Below are 15,898 nucleotides of genomic sequence, written 5' to 3' on the forward strand. Positions count from 1 at the left end.
TCCACATACTGCTCAGCAGCATTACATAGATGGATCACCCCATGGGCTAAATGAGGAAATAATTTAACTTGGTTTTGCACTCTATCCCGTCTGTGTACAGAGCGCCGTTATCCCTCTGAATATTTATAATCGCAAGGTTTTTCTTCATTAGAAAAAAGAGCAAGCTGAGAGGTAGATAATTGCTGTATTCAATGATCAGTGTAATTAGTTGCTGGCAAATACCGAGTGAAGCGATTTTAATGTTACATGAGTCATGACAGCCCTGCGGTGCAGTTATCGAGGGAAAACAAAGCAGGGGGTTAAGAGACGTGAAAATCATGCAGAGGAAGAAGTCCTCTGAAACTTATAAGAAGTCAATCTTTGCTGCTGGTGCGTGACTTTTCCAGATTTAATTTTTGATTCAAATGAGGTGAATTGGAGTGATGTTAGACACGGTTTGTGATCTCTCCCACAGCACCTCCGAACACATCACAAAGACTGTACACGGAGCCTGAAATTAGTTTTAGGAATTCCCCCAGAAATGCTCTACATGGGGACGTCTTAGGGATAGCGTTTATAATCTTCCCCACAGGTTTTATCTTGTCTTAAAGTGACCTCTGACTTTATTATTTGCTGTTGCTCTAATAAGCATCAAAGGTCCTCTGAACTATAACATAATAAACCATAATCTCTGAGCCAGTTAGCCAGATACTTAACATTTGACTGCTTCACAGCATATTCTCACTTATGTTAGCTTACTGTTTCATCAGAATGTTCATATTCAGGTAACTAGCCAATGACATAGCTGACATATAGGGACACACACACACACACTCATACGTGCATCTTTGCAATTTGACCAATTAGCATGAAATGCATGTCTTTGGACTTTTGGAGGAAGCTGAGGAACCAGGAGACAACTCACACAGGCACAGAGAGAACATGTCCTCCACACTGGAAGGCTCCTGTCGGCTGTTTCGTTCTAACCAGGAGCCTTTTTGCTGTAGAGTGACAACACTAAACACCACAACACTGTGCAACCTAATTTACACACATTACATAACATAATATTTTATACCGTAATATCTGTAATAGAAGTGGTAGCGGTATATAAGTTGCAGTATGCCGTGGGAGGTCGAAAGGAAAATGTTTTAATGTGTCCCCGCTGACAGGCGACCTATTTGCCTAAAGTAGCGCCGCACCCTCCTGCTCCTTCTGCTCTCCCTGCTTCACTTCTTTACTTAAACTGAGGAGTCTTTTCAAATCAGCTCCTCTTAAGGTTTATTCACTCATCAATATATCATAGTTTTCTTTGTATGGATGATTTGGATATAAAGATGAAAAAAAGATAGAGAAAAGCTGTTTTAAAGGTAGAATACTTTGCACAGGGTTGGAACAAACACTCAATGGTAGTGAATTTTAAGCTGTGCTGTGTGCAACAGGTCCACTTGAAAGGTCTTCCCCAGTGACGATTTCCATCATGTTGAGAAAAGTTCTCAACGCTCAGTTTCTGTGACTGTGTGAAGCTCTTTTGTGGCACCATCTGTTTACGCCAATTGGAGTTTGAAGTCTTTTTTACCTAGCCTATAGTTACTTTGATATTTGTGTGGTGAAAGCACCCAAACTAGTGCCACCAACTTCTGCCAGTCACTACATTTAGCATTTTACAGCGGCAAGGACAAACTTTCTTTCAACAGGCAGAAATCTCGAGCAGAACCAGACTCATGTTAGACAGACATCTGCCTTGACCGAGTTGGGGTTAGAAAGAGGGATAGAGAAGATTAAGAGAGAGAGAGAGATGATAGTGGTGAGACAGATAATAGTGGTTGCATGTCCAAAGCAGCAACTTAGAGGAGCCTACGAGACAAGGGAGCACAGGGACTATGGTTAGTAACTTTGATGGGACAGGGAGAGTTAAAGTAAGTGATAGAGGGGGAAGAGGGGATCCCAGTGTGTCAGTTCCCCTGGCAGTCTAAGCCTATAGCAGCATAACTAAGAGCTGGTCCAAGCTTTTTTAAAAAGGAAAGTTAGAAGCCTACTCTTAAAAGCAGAGAGGTTGTCTGCCTCCTAGACCCTAACTGGTAGCTGATTCAAGAGGAGAGGTGCCTGATAACTGACGGCTCCACCTCCCATACTACTTTTAGAGACTTGGTCAAAGGAAGACAGGAAATGCGAGCAGATTGGGTGGAAGACATGTACCATATTACGTCTGGACGGAATTGATCCCATGACTAGTGCAAGGAGGACTGTACATGGAGCGCATAATCTACCAACTGAGCTTAACTCGCTCCCCACTGAGAAGTCTTTTCAATCAAACCAGCGCTTCACAAGGTTTATTAACTCTATAGTAAACCACTGTCTCTTTTCATACTTGCATGATTATGACTGAATGGGGAAGGGGAGCGGTGAGACTGGTCCATGTTATCCCAGCATGCAATGCATAGCAAAGCAGCCACTTGCAGAACACAATGAATGGGGGGAAATTTTCAGTCATGTCAGGTCGTGGGAAGTGGGTGATGGTGGCGACTGCTTTAGCTAGATTATAGCGCCATCTTCTGGGTAAGGTACTTCTCTCTGTATTTTATACGGCTATCAGCTGATGTGTAGGATGCAGCTCACATTTAGGTGAAAAAATATGTTGAAAAAAACACACTTAGAGCCATGATAAGATGTGTAAAAGTCATCCTACTGTTGTGTTGACCAATCGTGACAAACATTTAGAATGTTTTTAATTCCTGTAAAACACCCCCCAAAAACCATGATGATTATAGTGTGCTAAAGTTGTGCGAAGCCAACTTTTGTATCACAGTTGTCCCTCTGTACTGCATACTTATACAAATGAATCATAAAGGCAGGTGCAGCATCCAGACTCCAGACTGGATTCTGTCCTTCTGATGCAGCAACGTTCATCCAGTCTGTTCTGTATTCAACCATGCAAACATATGCTGTGTTATGAAGAGGAGTGTTAAGAGCCATTACCTTGAATATGTGCTGAAATCTCACCCATCATGAGTGCCAGACATGTTGAAAATTAATATTTTGTGCACTGTACCTGCAGTTGAGGGTGCCTGTATTTGGTCTGCAACAGGAAAATAGACTGACATAATCCTCGTGTTATTATAAATCACACATGAGATTCAGTCCCTAGCACAGTTTATAGCATTCTCTCATTCCCTTCTTCTCTCTCTTTGTCCCTCCCATCCCTCCCTCTCCCTCTCAAAGGTAACTACTATGGGACCCCAAAGCCTCCAGCGGAGCCTAACCTGGTGCAGCCTGACCTGGTGGATCAGGTGCTGTTTGATGAAGACTTCGGTGGTGAGGTTCCCAGGAAGCGTACCACCTCGGTCAGTAAGATGGACAGGAAGGACAGCGCGGTCCCTGAGGAGGAAGACGATGATGAGAGGCCACCGCTGGTCAATGGATTGCCTGGTCAGTAAATGTCAGCGCTCAGGATGTCATGTTAAATAATGGAGATTGTGCTGTACTCTGTTTGTCCTTTGGTTGTGGGATTGCCATGTTAGGTCAGTGTCACTGTCTTCTATGACATGAAGACTTTGGCTTGTTGCAGATTGTATGCAGTTTGATGGGCCCAGTGGGGGTTTGAGGACACAAGAGCACCATGCAGATCTAAAGCCATCTCACAAAGCAGCAGTAAAAGATTGTTTGGCTGCATCTTCCTCTGCAGATTCATTATTTTCCTTGAGCTCTCAACCATCAATTATTCGTCATTCAAGGCTGGAGTTTCTGCACATCCAGATCAAATAGTGTTTTCACGCTTTTTTTCTCTAATTAGGTACAAGATTAAGGAGTTATGTCACACAGAAAAATGAAAAAAAAACTGCACAAACTCTCAAAGATTTTAATTAAACATGGAAGTGAAACTCATAAGTGATATGAAGCAGTGCAGGTAGATTCTGCTTCATTAATCCAGGATTAGTAAAAGTCCTTGCCTGCTTCTGAAATCCAGCGCTGCATAACAGAGTATGTGTGTTGAATTTTGTTTGCGGTGCCATCATTGGAAAGGATCCAACATTTCAGACCTGTTTTGAAAGACAATCATGCAAATCCTACAAGATGCTGATTTGCATTAATGAGTTCTCCATAAGGGGACCTGAGCTCAGTCAGAATTAATCCCGAAGAAGACTGGATTTCAATTTGACCTTAAACAGATCCAGATGAAGATGAAACAATGACTCCAAGTTGGTTCTCATTTGGCTGCTCAGATATGAGTTCCACACATCTTTAGAATGTATTGACGCCAAAACTTCGATCATCAATCTTCAGCCCTGTCCACATGGAATAAGTGTAACCCGGGGAACTCTGATATTTGTAATAATCACAGAGAACATCTGTGTTTTTAATCCAACTATGGCTGTAGTCCCAGGGAAAATTACCTAGGTCTCACAGAAGTCATTTTATGGGGCGGCAGTAGCTCATTCCATAGGGACTTGGCTTGGGAACCGAAAGGTCGCCGGTTCGAGTCCCAGTATGGACGAAGTTTAGCAAGTGGACTGGTGGCTGGAGAGGTGCTGGTTCACTTGCCAAGGGCACTGCCAAGATGCCCTTGAACAAGGCACTGAACCCCAAACTGCTTGCGGTGCGCTGGTTGATGGCAGCATCCTCATTCTGACATCTCTCCCTAAGTGCATGTCCACTATATGTGTGTGCATTTGTATGTATATACCAAAAAAAAACTGTCCAAAACTCTTGGATTAATAAAGTACGTTTCTTCTTTCATCTTATTATTATTTAATCCAATCTGAATAGGCATCTCAGTCACTTGGGATGGTCTTTTTCTCTAGAGTCAGACATTTTAAACAAATGCTTTTAGAGTATTTTGGTTTCAAATTCAGCTGGGTCATTTTTCTACACAGTGTGGTGACCTGTTTGCAGAAAGAGCAAACTATAATCCAACAAAAGATCCAGATGTTGAAGAGTGATTAGATAGATGAGAGACAGCAAGGAACATTTTCTGTAATTCAAACAGGTTAATGGACTTTGTGGTCTAACAGTATGTTTACATTGAGGTAATGTCTCCTGCAAAACCTGAGGTGCTTCACACTGCCTTTTGGTATAGAATTAAAAAAGAGCACACTGCTTTATGTATTGTTGCTTGGCAGAGACACTTTCAAATGAATATCTCTGATTGTTGGGAATCAAAGCGGAAAAGCCGGGGGTGATTCAAACTGCTTTGTTGCATGGTAGCTTTTACACTTCGTGTGACATAACGTTTTTTTTCCACCTTCTCTGTGGAAGTTTACCGGATGTGGACATCTTCTTCTTTTAAAGTATTTCTGGCATGCTGTGCGCTGTAGAATATGATGCTGCCCCCAGAGACGAGGTGGATGTCGTGTAGTGCCTCACCTTTTTCAATCAAAAATGTCAGTAAATTCAGGGCGCCATTTGGTCTAGCGGTTTAGTTGTGTGCCCCATGTACAGAGGCTACAGTCCTCAAGCAGTCAGCCTCACTACTTCCCACTCTCTCTCCTAGTTTCTAACTCTATCCGCTGTCCTATGCTCGCCAAATAAAGGCATAAAAGCCAGGAAAATATAGCTAAAAAAACAAACAAATGCAATGCAATTGGGCCGCACCAAACACTGACATAAGGGGATAATTCACTTATAACCAGAGGTCCCCAGGTGATACTTATCCCATGCATATAGTGCTTTACTCAACTAAATACGATGCAGTTGGTTCCTGGCTGAGTTTAGTTCTCAGGTCTGAGATTAGGGTTATTGAGGTCTAAGTTGTCCCATTAAGACCTCTTGCTCACAGCTTTGGAATACAAACAAGACTTGAAGTTCCTGAGAGGAACTTTCATTTTGTGTTGGTTTTCAGAGTCTGAATTCAGAGTGTTTTACAGCGATTGAAAACATGAAAAAAGCAGAACTAGAATAATGGCAAAAAATGCTACATCACATTAAAAGACAGAAATTGTTAAAAAAAATATATGGAAGTGAAATAAGTTAAAGCACCAACATAGACAAACAAATAAATGAAATAATAAAACAACATTAAATTGAAATAAAACATTAAAGTAATGAAATTATAAAACCCTTCATAGAAGCTAGACCGAATAGATATTTTTTAGTTTACTCTTAACAGTCTCACTATCTCCAGCTCCTCTCAGACTCTGTATGTTTGTCTCTTTGCTGAATTTATCCAATAAATGTTAAAGCAATATTTTCTGACTAAATAACTCACCCTGCGTTCTTTTTCAAATGTTTCCCTCGCTGTGAACATTTGCTTCTTCAAAAGTTTTGAATATCAAGTTCTTTATTGTGTGAAATATTTGGGTTTTTAAAAACCAGGATGCTTTCATCCCTCCCATCACTGTTTCTGAGGACAACAATAGCCAGTGTGAGAGTATACTCTGCATTGAGATGAAGCTGCTGACAAGGGTAACCAAGCAACAGTAAACATATTAGCCCTTGAGGCTGGCATTAGCTAGCATACTCTTGTTGAAAGATATTTACACTGACAGTTAAAATCTCACCTCCAGTTCTTGTTAAAGAGCAGAGTTGACTGCTTCTGCCCAAACATTTCCTCATACAAACTTGTTGAGCCTTCTGCAGAGGGTTGTTGTCAGTCTCACTTTTGTTTACACCTGCTGCCTCACGAGATCACGTGAGATCATACGAGATCACGTGAGATGGTGCATTGCAACCGTGGCAGAATAATCTCTGGAGTACCTCAAAGTGAGTGATGCCCCGTCATTTTCATATCCTGTGTGAAATATGAAAGTCATGTTGAAGATTAGAAGATGAGTATCTGTCAGTTTTCTCCTCGTGTACTTTCATTCAGTCTCTGTTTACATCTGGAGGAATCACTGAGGGCATGCTCTCGTTTTGAGTGACATCAGGAGTTCATTTAATCAGGATAAAAGTGTATACAAAAATGAACAGTGCTGGCAAAACAAGCAGAGAAACACAGAGCAGTGTTGTGGGTTATTACTATGTTCGTGCTGATCATAAAGTTATGTTCCAAGACATAACAGAGCAGCAGAAAGCCTCATTCAGAGAGCTCACTGAACATCAGGAAAGGTCTGACTAAAACTTAATGAAAATGATCCTGGACTCTACAAACACACGGGTTGATGAACTTGTTAAGGAAGTACAGGAGTGATCGAGCAGTTTGTGATTTCTCTTGAAAGATGTTTAAGAGCTCAAGGTGGCAAACATAACTCGCAGTGATGTCTTTTGTTCCAACTCTGATGAGCTTGAATCATTCAAAGCGACCTTGGAAAATGTTCTCTCCAAAGAGGATTACAGTCACGACAGAATACTGTTGGAATCAATGGCATGGGAGGAGTCACAGTGTAAGGCAGAGAGACTACGTACTTGGGCAGACCTCCTTAATATTGACCAAAAACTTGTGGAGGCAAAAGTAAAGGACTATCCCCAGAATTTGACGTGTGCTTGTGGGACTTTTTTTTTGCCTATATTGAAAGGTAAGCTGAAGAGAGAAGGAAATGTGGGGAGTAGAGAGAGGGGGAAGACATGCAGCAAAGAGTCCTGGCTGAAGAGTTGAGCCTGGGACCATCGCGACGAGGACTGGTCTCAGTACATGGGGTGAACCTTACTGCTTTGTGAACCAATGCCCTGACAACTGGACCAGTTTAATCAAGAAGAGGTGCATAGCAGTAAATTTCCAAATGTGTCAAGGAGGCATCTTTTGAAGGATATTTAGACCACTAGGGCTGAACCAAAATGAGAAAGTTTTGTCTACAGAGGATTTCCTGCAGCACTAGCCTTTCTTTTTCTTACCCTTATGTCATATGTCCCCATGCAACCGGTAGCTAGCTGGATAACTGGAATTATGTTACTGTGGGAATGGCACGTGGGGAGCTGAGAGTGGGGGTTGACCTGCAGCAAAGGACTGTGGCCTGGAGTTGAACCAGTGACTGCTGTCACCATGACTCAGTACATGGGGCGCACCCTTAAACCACTAATCCAGCCAGCACCCTGGTAATCTGAAGTTTTGACATTAAAGTTAACATTTTTATAGCTACCTTTGAGAAGAAACCAATGACTAACATTGAAAATTTTTGCTGCTCGTTAGTCGGCCATTGAAATTCAGGATGGTTTGGGCCACATAGGATCCACCTGATGCATCATTTGTCACCAGTTAAAACAAGGGGGCATTTGTTAGCTGCTTTTGAGGGAGCCTCTCGAAATGGGATATGGTCTTAAAATGCATCCTTCGAAGGATGTAGCCCTGAATTGGGATGCAGCTCTTGTATGATGTTCTTTAAAGCTTGATAAAGAATGACGAAGGCAGCCACTGGAGTAGTTGAAGCTCTCACTGTCCTCCACAGTTAAACCTCATTTAACCCAAAATATTAACCTTAAAGGTCAGATCATATGTTTTTATTGGCTAAATTAACATTTAATTCTGAACAGTCAATATTTTCGGACCAAACTTGGCTGATGTACGCTTTCCGGTTTGACATTTTTCCCCCAGCTGTGAAAGTAGCTGCAGCTACTGGTGATAAATAATCCTCTGTAATGTCTCTTCAGCTATCTTTTATATTAAACTGTGCCACGGGTCACCTTGACATAGACTCATCCAGAGAGCAGGACAGTGTGAGTGATCAATCAGAACAACTCCTCCACTCTCTGAGGAAATAATCTGTCCTTAATGCTCGCAAGGACAACAGGCCCGCACAGAAATAGGTTACATACCGCGCACCATCCCCAGATCTGCTAATAAGAGAAGTGAAGTTAATGCTGAGCCGAGTCCAAGCTGAAAATGTTTCCTTTTTTCTTTTTATAGAGTGAAACATTGTTTTGACAGCCAAATCTCAAACACTGCTTGCTCAGCTGTACAAAGGATTCACTGAAATCCAAAGTCTGTTTACCCAACTGCTCTGTCATATTGAAATCAAACACAAACTGATGCCCAGACATCCAGGAGCTCTTTTTATGGAAAGAAACCAATCACAAATGACTGCTCCGCTTCAGCCCACAGCTTGTGGAGAGGAAGTCTCAGACCGGCCATAGATGGGCAGAATTATGCTCAAATGAAAAAAGAGGTTAATGGAAAATATGAGCTCTAAGTCTCTACACTCTTCACAGCAGATTTCCCCCCATCTTTGCCCAGACTACCTTATCGCCCTCCCCTCACTCTCCCCCACAGCCCCTCTACAACCCATTTGGGTCATATGGTCGAGCGGGCTCTCATCCTGCTGTGAACTTAATGACCTCAGCTCTCCTCCAGACTCTGCCTGCAGGATGGTTCTCAAGTGTTTACATGCTAAAGCTCATATAACATCCTTCAACACATGCACATTTTCTCTGCATGTCTGCACCGTGAAATATGAAATAACCTGATTCTGAGTCATGACAGAAAAACAAGTTAGTTTTTTAATCAGGCCACCGTTGGAGGGATACTTGGATGATGCCAGTTCTTAAATGTAGGTTTCTGAATCAAAGTGGGGAGGGTAAAAATAAAATCATAACACCTGTAGAAAGAGACACAAATACAAATGTTTGTGCCTTTAAATGTGACACACACTGCAGGGCAATGGAGGAAAGGGTTTAAGATCCTTCTGATAACTCAAACATTGATGCTGCTAAGGGACTCTGTGGTAGGATTTCAGCACTTACATTAAGTATGGAGTAATTAGGTGTCCATTATCAGGACTTAATACCATGGAGTGCTGAGTGCTTGATTCTGATTAGCTGCAGGGTGTCAATTAATGGTATTTACGGGATAATGCCAAACCCCGAGTCCATTATCAGACATGTATGAAAGATGGCTTCAGTCATTTATAAAGTAAGAGATAACTTGAAGGGGGTCGGGAGGTTATTCTGACAGGGTGAGCAGGGGTCTTGTCTCACCTTGAAGGGATTAGAAATTTGCATATTATCCATCTTCACGTGCTTCCAATCAAACCCTGCGTTGATTATAAAATCCTCCTCCTCACCTTGGAGTCTTTGCATTGTCTCGCCCCCCCCCCCCCCCCCAGTATCTGATTGACCTCCTCCACCCCTTCACTTGTCAGCTCTGCATCCCTGAGACAGAGCCTGGATTGTGTCAGCGCTCTCCCTGTGGAATTGGGCAATGTGAGACAGAGGAACTGGGACTTTTGCAGGGATATTTATCTTCAACTTATATTCAACTTTTATAACACTTTTGATGTTATTGCTACCAAGGGTTGCAAAATTCCGGGAAATTTCAAAGTTGGAAACTTTCCATGGGAATTAACAGGAATTTATGGGAATAAACAGGAATAAACTAGGAATTTACTAAATTGAAAGTTGGCTCTTAATAGAGAACTTAAATATAGTTGGGGAAAATATATTTTAGCATTATCCTGACTAAAACAACCAGATTTCATGCAAGTACAGTTGAATGTCTATGCTATTCCTCAATCACATGATATTATGTGGTAATATATCAAATAAATACGATATATGGTACTAATGTTTAACTTACAATTATCAAATTTAATTATATTATTTTGGATGGATGTCTGCTTATAACAAAACAAATATTTATGCTTGGATATGATACCCATCCATTAAATTGCCCACAATTCCCATAATTCCCATAATTTACATGGAAAGTTTACAATTTGGAATATTTCCAAAATTCCCCAGCTTAACTTTCCATGGAAATCTACCAGAATTTTTCCACCCCTTTGCAACCCTATTGCAACCAGTGGTCTTAGTTACTTTGAAGCAATAAGCTGCTTAGAGATACTCGCACCTTCCGTTTCCGGCGCTTGAGAGGTCGGCAGCCGGTTGCAGCAGGTATTTTTTGTTATTTTTTTCGTTATAAAAAAGGTTGCATTGTGTTTGGGACTTATTTTACTACTGCAGCGTTTTAGTTGTGGATTATTTTTGAAGAAGTTAAGTGTTATTCTGACTTCATTGTCTGGAGAATGACTTACTCCTGTGAGGAACTACTGCGCTACAGGCGTGGAGCAGGAGTTCCCTCAACGTGCTTCCCTGAGGAGATATGGAGTGGCAGCCGGCACGGGAAGAAGGCCGGCAGGAAAGTCAGAGAGAGGATCGAGAGGGACAGAAAATTCAAACCTTTTCTTCCATCGATCATCATGGGGGAACGTGAGGCCATTCGCCAACAAGACGGATGAGCTGATGGCTTTAGTAAACAGCCAAAGCATCTACAGGGCGTGCAGTTTGCTCTGCTTCACGGAGACATGGCTGCACGGGAATAGTGTGCTTGAGCTGGCTGGCTTCACGCTGATACGCGCAGACAGGGGAAAGCAGAGCAGTAAGAGGAGAGGAGGAGGTCTTGCTGTCTTTGTGAACTCTAAATGGTGTAATCCCGGCCATGTTACAGTGAAGCACTCTGTCTGCACCCCTGATGTAGAACTTTTGGCGGTGGGATTACGGCCTTACTATCTGCCGCGGGAGTTTTCACACACCATCGCTGCGACTCTTTACATTCCTCCATCAGCTGCAGCGTCTTCAGCGAGTGACGTCATCCAGTCTGTGATCGCGCGCCTGCAGACGCAGCACCCCAGCGCGCTCATCCTGATCAGCGGGGACTTCAATCATGTCACCCTCTCTCCTGTCCTTACCAACTTTAAACAGTTTGTGAACCATGCAACGAGAGGGAATAAAACTCTGGACCTTCTGTATGCCAACATGAGGGGGGCTTACAACTGTTCTCCTCTCCCCCCTCTTTGAGAATCAGACCACAACCTGATCCACCTGGAAACCACCTACAGGCCACTCGTGAAGCAGCAGGAGGCCTGCACCAGGATGGTGAAGGTTTTGGTCTAAGGATGCAGAAGGAGCCCTCCAGGAGTGCTTTAAAGTCACAGACTGGGAGCTTTTTAAAGAGGACCATGGTGAGGACATTGAAGGTCTCTCTCGTTGCATCACAGACTACATCCGCTTCTGTGAGGATACCATCATCCCAACCAAAAAGATCTGCTGCTTTTCAAACAATAAACCCTGGATTAATAAGGAAATTAAAGCTCTCCTCAACAGGAAGAAGAGGGCCTTCATGTCAAAAGATCAGGAGGAGCTCAGAGCTGTCCAGAAGGAGCTGAAGAGGGAACTCCGTGAAGCTAAGAACAGCCACAAGGAGAGGATAGAGGCCAATCTGGGACAGAACAGTTCGAAAGAGGTGTGGATTGGGATGAAACAGATGACAGGATGCAACAAGCCTGCTCTGAGAGCTGAAGGAGACCCAGAATTTGCTTCTGAGCTGAACCTGTTCTTCAACAGGTTCGACACAACCCCCACCACGGTGAGCTCAGATGGTGATCCTGGATCGTCAACCACCTCAACGGCCCCCATTCACAGCTCTGCTGGAGACTCTGCTCTTCGTCCAATCAGCAGCTTGGCTACCTCCCCCCCCCCCCCCCTCAACCCACCAGCAGCTCCTACGGACAGCCCCTCATCATCATCATCGTCATCGTCATCATCATCATCATCATCATCATCATCATCATCATCATCATCATCATCGTCCTCCTGCTCCCTCCTGCTGAACATTGACATTAACACCACAATGGTCAACTTTCCAAAGCACGTGATTGTGCCAGAGCTGTGGAAGACTTCCTGCATCGTCCCGGTGCCAAAGAAAGGACGACCCAGCGCTCTCAATGACCTGTGGCACTCACGTCACATGTGATGAAGACATTTGAGAGACTGGTTCTTCAGCACCTGAGGACACTGCTGACTGCTTTCCTGGACCCGCTGTAGTTAGCATATCGGCCGCACATCGGTGTGGAGGATGCCATCATCTTCCTGACCCACAAGTCTCTCTCCCACCTAGAGAAGCAGGGAAGCACTGTGAGAGTCATGTTTTTTGAATTCTCCAGTGCTTTCAACACCATCCAGCCCTGCCTTCTGAGAGACAAACTGCTGGCCATGCAGCTTCACCCGGACACCACAGACTGGATCGTGAACTACCTCACTGGACGGCCGCAGTACGTCAGAGTGGATGGCTGTACCTCTGAGGTGGTCACGAGCAGCACTGGCGCCCCCCAGGGGACTGTTCTGGCACCATTCCTCTTCACCCTCTACACCTCCGACTTACGCTTTGACTCCGGTTCCTGCCACCTCCAGAAGTTTTCTGACGACTCCTCCATCGTTGGATGCATCAGTGAAGATGACGAGGAGGAGTACAGAGGACTGATAGAGAGCTTCATCGCGTGGTGCGACAGCAATCACCTGAAGCTCAAACAATAAACTGGACTGGTCCACCACTGATGCCATCTACAGGAAGGGACAGAGCAGACTGTTCTTCCTGAGGAGACTCAGGTCCTTCAGTGTCTGCAGCAGGCTTCTGAAGACCTTCTATCAGTCTGTGGTGGCCAGTGCTCTCTTCTTTGCTGTGGCGTGCTGGGGTGGAGGTATCAAGACAGGTGAGGCCAGCAAGCTCAACAAGCTGGTAAAGAAGGCCCGCTCTGTGGTTGGCCTAGAACTGGACAGTCCGGAGTCAGTGGCTGAGAGGAGGTTGATGGACAAACTGCGAGCCATCCTGGACAACCCCTCTCACCCTCTCCATGATGAGCTGTGGCTGATGGGGAGCTTGTTCAGTCAGTGCATCATTCCACCACAGTGCAAGACTGAACTCCTTTGTGCCCACCGCCATCAGACTGTTGAACAGTAACGGAGGCCACAGACTGCACCATGCTGACCACTGACCCCAGGCCAGGATGTCACTCCACTGTACCCTATCAGAGATGGTTGGGGTCCAGTAGCTCCTCAGGCTGCTCTCACATCCGTGTCCGCTCATTGTCATTACTTTCCCCGCTCACAAGACCAGCCTGAGATTGACACTAATCAGTCCCTCCAGGATTTCGCGGGATTTTTTTGTGATTGTTGCGGCCCAAAAAGCCTGAATTTGCGACAGCTTTTTGAAAAAATTGCGGTGAAAGTTGCGATTCTTTTTTTGTGCTTTTTCCCCCCAATAACATCACAGGGGCAAGTAAATACGCTAAATTACAGTTGTTTTTAGAAAACATTCTTGATGTGGCCACTGACTGTATTTTGATTCTCTTTATTCACAGAAAAATGCCATGAAAGGTCTGTATTGCACATTTACGCCAGTCCCTGAATGCACCTCGCAGTGACAGAGGCACTTGACAGGCAGTTCACGCACTCTGAAATGAATCTGCATCTTTGTTGACCAGGAGTTGATCAAAACTTACTGAATGTGTCTGATGTATCACCAAACTGGATTAAATCAAGCTGTAGATGCAGAGCTTTTTACGGTACTGGCGGCAACAACGTCAAACCTCAAATATTAAACAGACGTCCCTCGGTTGTGTCTTTGTCACTAACGCACACCGGGGAGAAAAAATCATCAATGAAGATGAGACAGATGCATGGAGGTGAGGAGAGCTGGTTAATGAAGTACACCTGCTGCAGGTAGAAACCAAGCGAACACTGAGCCCCTCAATCTATAAATAACAACGTTGTCAACGTCACTTGTCCTGCCTGCCGTCCCCTCTTTTCACCCGTTCTCTTCTTTTGCTGTTGAAAAGTGCCGATCAAGTGAGGACTTATGTTTATGTTCCTAGGAAGTGAAATTGATGACAAAACTGATGACGTACATGGGCTGAGATTGAGGTAATTGGTCAAAGTTGCGAGAAAGTTGCGGTGATTGTATAAAATTGCAAGGCCGCGAAAAAATCGCGCTGATTGGTTGAATTTGCGTTGATAGTTGCGATCGCGAAATTGCAACTTCCTGGAGGGACTGACTAATGTTTTTGCCACATTGTCAACAGGCAGAGGGGAAATGTGACACACTCCTTCATGCAGATTGAGTTGATTTGACGTGTGTGATCAGGTTGTCCCTGGTGTCGCTGTTGAGAATGAATCACCACTGACCAATCAGAATGAAGTATAAAACAGCCAGGTAATTATGAAAAGAGCGGCAACCTCCGGCCTTGAGAATGGAAGCCAATGTGGAAGTGAACTGCAGTTCCTTGAGTGTCCACTTGAGGCTGGCCCCGGAAGTACCGGGAACCACATACACACACTCACACATACACACATTCAAAAAAGCTGATCTTCACACGTCACGATAGCTCGTTAGAAGTTAGCAACATTTCCAATATGGCATCCGCCAACGATAGGCTTCAAAACATTACTTTAAAAACAGATGGGTGACGTCACGGATGCTGCGTCCATTTATTATATAGTCTATGGTAATGATGAGTACATGAAACTGCTTTATCCTTCTTATATCATGCGTGAACTCATACCAGTAAATTCAGAGGGAGCATGAAACCATCCTGTGTTCAGAGCTACTAAAGGATATCCTCAGTGTTGTGAGTAATAGCGGTGATTCTTCTTTAATTTACTCTTTTTATTATCAGAATAATTAAAAAGACTCGTATTCTCTAAACAGGTTCACAGAAGTTTTTCAGGCCTGCTTGTCTGTAATTGTGTGATAGCTTGTTGCAAAAGCAAGCTGCATAAATTGCTATAAATTAGTTGTCAGGGATGAATTGACACCCTGCAGCCAATCAGAATGGAGTACCCCCTCATGATATTATAATGGTGGAATAATCTTTAGGAAGTGCATCAAGCAGAAACGCTTTTATGTTGTGTGAGTAACTTCCTCTGGCATCATTTTCTGTTGCTCCACATAAAACAGAAAAGAATGAAAGGCACTTGTTTTTCATCCCTTTTTAACATCCTCCGAGGGAAGGCATGAAGTTCTAAGTGAATTAGAGGAGCCTTTGTCGTATTTTTCTTATTCATTGTAGAGCGATTTCAAATTAAAGGAAAATGAACAAATGCAAAAGAAGTTATGTGAAGAGCAGCAGTAAAATATTAGTCGTACAAAAAACGCCTTGGGGCTCAAATGGCCCTTTCTAGTGTGAATCCCTGCCTCTATCATTGCAACCCACAGGGGATGTTCATATACACACAGTCAAAAGCACTAACACTGTGTGCACATGCAAATGCAAAACAGCCC

At 43.7% G+C, this 15,898-nt stretch overlaps 1 protein-coding gene across 3 annotated transcripts in view; it reads left to right on the forward strand.

Annotated features, from left to right (window-relative positions):
* Nucleotides 1-15,898, forward strand: part of LOC117816302 (membrane-associated guanylate kinase, WW and PDZ domain-containing protein 3) — a 247,899-nt gene that overhangs the window by 177,449 nt on the left and 54,552 nt on the right. For all 3 annotated transcript variants that reach the window (XM_034688509.1, XM_034688524.1, XM_034688517.1), the window contains exon 4: nt 3,202-3,408. In XM_034688509.1, the coding sequence (XP_034544400.1) occupies nt 3,202-3,408 (207 nt within the window). The remainder of the gene's footprint in view (nt 1-3,201; nt 3,409-15,898) is intronic.

The sequence above is a fragment of the Notolabrus celidotus genome, chromosome 1, assembly GCF_009762535.1.
Source record: "Notolabrus celidotus isolate fNotCel1 chromosome 1, fNotCel1.pri, whole genome shotgun sequence".
Taxonomy (NCBI): Eukaryota; Metazoa; Chordata; class Actinopteri; order Labriformes; family Labridae; genus Notolabrus; species Notolabrus celidotus.